General features: G+C 40.7%; 2 protein-coding genes across 2 annotated transcripts in view; both read left to right on the forward strand.

Moving 5' to 3' along the window:
• Positions 1 to 4,384, forward strand: part of LOC107719071 (potassium/sodium hyperpolarization-activated cyclic nucleotide-gated channel 1-like) — a 109,492-nt gene extending 105,108 nt beyond the window's left edge. The window contains exon 8 of the mRNA XM_016526380.1: positions 2,204 to 4,384. Coding sequence (XP_016381866.1) covers positions 2,204 to 3,210 — 1,007 coding nt within the window. The 3' untranslated portion in view covers positions 3,211 to 4,384. The remainder of the gene's footprint in view (positions 1 to 2,203) is intronic.
• A 492-nt stretch (positions 4,385 to 4,876) lies between these two features.
• LOC107719072 (potassium/sodium hyperpolarization-activated cyclic nucleotide-gated channel 1-like) lies at positions 4,877 to 7,087 on the forward strand. The gene has a single exon (XM_016526383.1). It carries the CDS (start codon positions 5,021 to 5,023, stop codon positions 5,915 to 5,917), a length of 897 nt encoding a protein of 298 aa, XP_016381869.1. The 5' UTR covers positions 4,877 to 5,020; the 3' UTR covers positions 5,918 to 7,087.
• Positions 7,088 to 7,186: the final 99 nt, after the last annotated feature.

Here is a 7,186-nt window from a genome sequence, read left to right on the forward strand (position 1 = left end):
TTAAAAAAAAAAAAAAACAATAATCCAAAATTTTCCATCAAAGTTGTTGATTATAAGTAAGTAACAATACAATTAATTCTAAATATTTTATTGTAAAATATTCAAATTCAGTAGGTCTGTATTGAAAACTTGATAAAATACCTACATTGTCACAAAGACAAGTGTGATTTCTGAAATTAACTACTATTTCAGTGATGCCTGACAGGTAGCCGTGACAATTTACGTATGTCCCCGCCCCCAAAAAATGCTATGGCAAAGTTTAAAGAATATTATTCATGATGCAACAATGATTCAATGATTATCACCACCTGTTTTGACGCATTGCATTCTTTTAGCATTCGCCCCCATAAACTAGTCCCACAATAATAAATTGATCTGTCTAAACATGTCTTAAATTCATACTAAAATTAACTTTTTTCTCTAATCACAAAATAGTGTAATAGTCCTTCCTTAATGATTAGATATATAACAGCTCTGCGCTCAACACTGCAGACAGCTTGATTGTAAAACTTTATATGTCCCACAGAGCAGGGTCATGAAACTGTGCTTTCACCTTGAATTTTAAAAACCTCAGGATTCCTCCTGCCTGATTCTGTCATACAGCTATGGCTGAGAGATTGATAGCCTATTGCTTTATGCCTTCAGCTCATAAGAGCCTTACTCAGTCAACTTACGTAACAATAGAGCTATGCTCAGCTATTGTGTGCAAAAGGGCAGTAATAGTAGAGTTTCGTGGAAAAATCGATACATCCCTCATTTATGATAGCAGCAAAACTGTGACTTGAGTAAAAGAAACCGATCTAAATTCAGTTGGCACACTGGAGTGAAGTTAAATTCATATTTGAAAACCCCAATAACCTTCTAGAATTCTTTACAAACATTAGTTAATCAATCAGTTGATTTTCTTTATTTCAGGTTCCAGTTCATAGAATATGGCATTTATTTCACAGTAACCCACAAACAGATGACTATTAATTGCACTGATCAATGATTCTACCTATATGTAGACTATGGAGGACTAGCAGTTCCAATAAATACAAAAAAAAATTAAAGCATAATCTGTATAAATAAAAATTTAAATAACTTTTCAAACTGGCAAATAAATAAGTATTTAAAAATGTAAATAAAATAAAAATAAATCAACGTTTAAAATGTTGCTAAATGTAACAAATTATAAATGATATTTGATATTTATATTTATATATTTAAATTGATTGCAAAAATTGCTAATTGCTTTTCTTTATTTATTTTCCAATTGCTTATCTTTATACTTATGCTAAATCAATTTAATTTTACTGTTACATTTAACTAATTTGAAACTTTTTTTAATTTATTTGTCTTTTTGAAAGTTATTTTTAAAGTGACACTCCCAGTCCTCCGTTGTAAAACACAACACAAAAACCTAGCTTAACCTAGCTATCAGGGTAGATGGACGATAAAAAAGCAAATATTTAAGGGAAGAGACAATAACAGTAGTGAATACAACAACTAGTTGTTTTAACTATAAGTATAACAACAAACTATAAGTTTATACTCAAAAATATCCTAGAAAAGTCTTATAGGATCATTAGCTGCTGACGAAGAGATTCTTTTTTTCAGAGTAAAGGCCTATTATTGCTCGGTGTAGTGCAATAAAACTTTGTGTTCGTTCTATAAAAGTAGTACTAGATACCCTGCTGGAAAACAAACCGCTAGACATAGCTGATCTATCTCGTCTCCTAACCTGGCCAAGCTTGTCCACAGCTAAGTTTAAGTGCTCAAAACCCCTCTAAAACCAGCAAAACATACTAGCCTGACCAGACTAGGAGACCAGCTAAGACAAGCAAAATGGTTTAGAAAAAAGGCTTGATGCTTGTTTTTCAGCAGGGTAATGAAACTCGTACTTCACCTGTGGTGTGCTCGGAGATTGTGATGTTTTAGACTCCAAAATGTGTGTATTTGCTCCAACAATAGTGAAAAATAAATGTGAATTAAGATTGAGTGCATAACCATATGAGGTAAGCAACTCCAGATGTTGAATCCAACATCAGTCCTACTTTAAAATCTCTACTTATGAGTGACTAGCCTCCCCTTTCTACATTTGTGATACCTTTGTGCTTCTCCTCTCACTCTTCAACACCCTTTGTTACCCCCATTTGGTCTAGTTGTTACCCACTCAGCCCTGACTAAAAACTGACTATCTTTTGGTTACACCTCCAAACAGGAAAGAAGAACTCTCTCCTGCTCCAGAAATTCCAGAAGGATCTGAACGCTGGCGTCTTCAACACTCAGGAGAACGAGCTGCTGAAGCAGATCATCCGGCAGGACCGAGAGATGGTGATGATGGTGGATCGGAAGCAATCGGTCCCGGGGATGAACTCCACGCCGATGTCTGGAAACTCCATCATTAACTCTCCCGCCCAGCCACCGTTCAGTACAGCAACTGCCATTCTTGGGATCAACCAATTACAGCAGCAGGCCGCCCCACTAAGCTACAGCACCTCCGCTACAATAACCCCGTCAGGCCGTGTGCCGCCCTCACAGGGCGTCACGTTTTCGGCGCCGAGTGTTTCTCACGGCAACTTGAGCACCTCTTCCCCAACCCCCCCTACGCCCTTGCAGCAGCCAGCAGGGGCGATCATGTCTCCTTGTTCGTTCACCACATCCATTTGCAGTCCCCCAGTGCAAACCCCTATGGCCAGCCGAACATTCCAGTACGGATCGCTGACGGCCTCCCAACTGTCCCTTGTACAGCAACCCTTACCCCAGCAGCCCTCGCCTGCCTCCATACCACAACAACCGCCGCAGCAATCACAAGGGGCGTCTCCTCAGAGGAGCGATGTCCACAAGAGCGCACAGGCACTCCAGTCAGGTAGCCTGAGCAAGGACATACGCCACCTCTCTGCCTCGCAGCCGTCATTGCCCCACGAAACCTCATTGGCTGCCCGGGCACATCCCATATCGGGCGAATCGCTCGCTTCCATTCAGCCACCCATTGGATCCGTGGCAGGCGTCCAGGCCCCGGGCTCCGTCCTGCAAAGCGGCATCCGCACCAACGTTCCACAGAGGGTCGCCCTTTTCCGGCAGATGTCATCGGGCGCATTACCGCCGGTGCGCACGGCACCCTCTAGTGCTCAGCACAGGGATTCCACGGGCTCCAGGAGAGAGTCGGCAGTCTTAAGCAGTACAGAGACGGAACAAGACAAGATGCGGTTCGCATCGAATTTATGATCCCATTTTACTTTTTTTCATGTTCATTTTTTTAAAAGATATTTTTACGGAGAGACTAAAAAATGGGGAAAAGACTTGTATTTTTTTCCCACCAACTTCCTCTGAGAAAAAATAACAACCTCATAGCTATCCTGTACAGAATTTCCTTATACTATATTTTAGACACACTTCCCCTTCAACTTAAGAATGTATATTATACAAACATATATGTGCAAATCCAACTAGAATATTTGGCATTGACCATGAGAAAAAAAAACTCTAGTATAAACACAAGTCTTCCTCTCTAACATATGTGACTATAATGTGTCTGAAGATGTTCTTTTCTGTTGATGTTTTCCTTACAGTTTGGATTTTTCGTTATTGGAATGCTTTTGAATGTGTTTTATTTACCATTTTTGTTCTCAACGAGAAGATGACAAAACAAGTCCAGCATTCAGCAGCTTTTGGCATCACTGTGGAAAATGTTTGCGCAAATCGAACCTGGGAATTACTGAAATGTTTAAAAAGCACATCTCAAACTTTTAACAGCTGGAAAAATATATATTATCAGAAAATGCTCAGAGCATCAAATCAAGGTGCAGTTTCGATCTCTGCAATACTTTGTGTTGTGCAGTAATTGCGTTGTGTTTCAAGACAGCATTTGTGCATTAAAGGGAATGTATTTTTTCTGTTTTTTATTTTAATTTAGTTTATTTTTTACAAAGGATGTGTGGTCAAATTGGATGGTTTTATTTTCTGTATCTGATTTAAGAACGAGACGGACATTATGAAATGTCACTTAAAGACTGTACATTTACAATATTTATAAAACTAAAGATTATCACCATTATGCAATAGACTGTGATACAAAGATTACCTATATGTGTGTTGTACATAGTTTTGTAGAACTAGTATTTACAAAAGTAATGTGTGGTGCATTTCTCAAACATGGCAATGTCTTATCTCTGTCAGCCACCTGGGTAATGCCTATATATGCATATGCATATATATATATATTCAAATGGTAATATGTGACAACAAACATCAGAAACATTAATTAGAGATAAGAAAACCTTAATGCAAATAGTAGCATTACACAGTAGGTAGTACTAAAGACAATATCTGTATTCAAAAATATCATGCTGGTCAAATATAAAGGTATATGAGTGATTACAGTGGCACGACACCACTGCAGTGTGTGTGTGTGTGCTAGACATAGCTGATCTATCTCGTCTCCTAACCTGGCCAAGCTTGTCCACAGCTAAGTTTAAGTGCTCAAAACCCCTCTAAAACCAGCAAAACATACTAGCCTGACCAGACTAGGAGACCAGCTAAGACAAGCAAAATGGTTTAGAAAAAAGGCTTGATGCTTGTTTTTCAGCAGGGTAATGAAACTCGTACTTCACCTGTGGTGTGCTCGGAGATTGTGATGTTTTAGACTCCAAAATGTGTGTATTTGCTCCAACAATAGTGAAAAATAAATGTGAATTAAGATTGAGTGCATAACCATATGAGGTAAGCAACTCCAGATGTTGAATCCAACATCAGTCCTACTTTAAAATCTCTACTTATGAGTGACTAGCCTCCCCTTTCTACATTTGTGATACCTTTGTGCTTCTCCTCTCACTCTTCAACACCCTTTGTTACCCCCATTTGGTCTAGTTGTTACCCACTCAGCCCTGACTAAAAACTGACTATCTTTTGGTTACACCTCCAAACAGGAAAGAAGAACTCTCTCCTGCTCCAGAAATTCCAGAAGGATCTGAACGCTGGCGTCTTCAACACTCAGGAGAACGAGCTGCTGAAGCAGATCATCCGGCAGGACCGAGAGATGGTGATGATGGTGGATCGGAAGCAATCGGTCACGGGGATGAACTCCACGCCGATGTCTGGAAACTCCATCATTAACTCTCCCGCCCAGCCACCGTTCAGTACAGCAACTGCCATTCTTGGGATCAACCAATTACAGCAGCAGGCCGCCCCACTAAGCTACAGCACCTCCGCTACAATAACCCCGTCAGGCCGTGTGCCGCCCTCACAGGGCGTCACGTTTTCGGCGCCGAGTGTTTCTCACGGCAACTTGAGCACCTCTTCCCCAACCCCCCCTACGCCCTTGCAGCAGCCAGCAGGGGCGATCATGTCTCCTTGTTCGTTCACCACATCCATTTGCAGTCCCCCAGTGCAAACCCCTATGGCCAGCCGAACATTCCAGTACGGATCGCTGACGGCCTCCCAACTGTCCCTTGTACAGCAACCCTTACCCCAGCAGCCCTCGCCTGCCTCCATACCACAACAACCGCCGCAGCAATCACAAGGGGCGTCTCCTCAGAGGAGCGATGTCCACAAGAGCGCACAGGCACTCCAGTCAGGTAGCCTGAGCAAGGACATACGCCACCTCTCTGCCTCGCAGCCGTCATTGCCCCACGAAACCTCATTGGCTGCCCGGGCACATCCCATATCGGGCGAATCGCTCGCTTCCATTCAGCCACCCATTGGATCCGTGGCAGGCGTCCAGGCCCCGGGCTCCGTCCTGCAAAGCGGCATCCGCACCAACGTTCCACAGAGGGTCGCCCTTTTCCGGCAGATGTCATCGGGCGCATTACCGCCGGTGCGCACGGCACCCTCTAGTGCTCAGCACAGGGATTCCACGGGCTCCAGGAGAGAGTCGGCAGTCTTAAGCAGTACAGAGACGGAACAAGACAAGATGCGGTTCGCATCGAATTTATGATCCCATTTTACTTTTTTTCATGTTCATTTTTTTAAAAGATATTTTTACGGAGAGACTAAAAAATGGGGAAAAGACTTGTATTTTTTTCCCACCAACTTCCTCTGAGAAAAAATAACAACCTCATAGCTATCCTGTACAGAATTTCCTTATACTATATTTTAGACACACTTCCCCTTCAACTTAAGAATGTATATTATACAAACATATATGTGCAAATCCAACTAGAATATTTGGCATTGACCATGAGAAAAAAAAACTCTAGTATAAACACAAGTCTTCCTCTCTAACATATGTGACTATAATGTGTCTGAAGATGTTCTTTTCTGTTGATGTTTTCCTTACAGTTTGGATTTTTCGTTATTGGAATGCTTTTGAATGTGTTTTATTTACCATTTTTGTTCTCAACGAGAAGATGACAAAACAAGTCCAGCATTCAGCAGCTTTTGGCATCACTGTGGAAAATGTTTGCGCAAATCGAACCTGGGAATTACTGAAATGTTTAAAAAGCACATCTCAAACTTTTAACAGCTGGAAAAATATATATTATCAGAAAATGCTCAGAGCATCAAATCAAGGTGCAGTTTCGATCTCTGCAATACTTTGTGTTGTGCAGTAATTGCGTTGTGTTTCAAGACAGCATTTGTGCATTAAAGGGAATGTATTTTTTCTGTTTTTTATTTTAATTTAGTTTATTTTTTACAAAGGATGTGTGGTCAAATTGGATGGTTTTATTTTCTGTATCTGATTTAAGAACGAGACGGACATTATGAAATGTCACTTAAAGACTGTACATTTACAATATTTATAAAACTAAAGATTATCACCATTATGCAATAGACTGTGATACAAAGATTACCTATATGTGTGTTGTACATAGTTTTGTAGAACTAGTATTTACAAAAGTAATGTGTGGTGCATTTCTCAAACATGGCAATGTCTTATCTCTGTCAGCCACCTGGGTAATGCCTATATATGCATATGCATATATATATATATTCAAATGGTAATATGTGACAACAAACATCAGAAACATTAATTAGAGATAAGAAAACCTTAATGCAAATAGTAGCATTACACAGTAGGTAGTACTAAAGACAATATCTGTATTCAAAAATATCATGCTGGTCAAATATAAAGGTATATGAGTGATTACAGTGGCACGACACCACTGCAGTGTGTGTGTGTGTGGGGTGGGGGGGGGGGGGTACACATTGCATGACTTTACAATAGGAAGAATCGCCGACAGCTCTGTCTGGTCCGCAAACTATT

Source organism: Sinocyclocheilus rhinocerous, unplaced genomic scaffold (genome assembly GCF_001515625.1).
Source record: "Sinocyclocheilus rhinocerous isolate Xijiao unplaced genomic scaffold, SAMN03320098_v1.1 scaffold663, whole genome shotgun sequence".
In the NCBI taxonomy this organism is placed as follows: Eukaryota; Metazoa; Chordata; class Actinopteri; order Cypriniformes; family Cyprinidae; genus Sinocyclocheilus; species Sinocyclocheilus rhinocerous.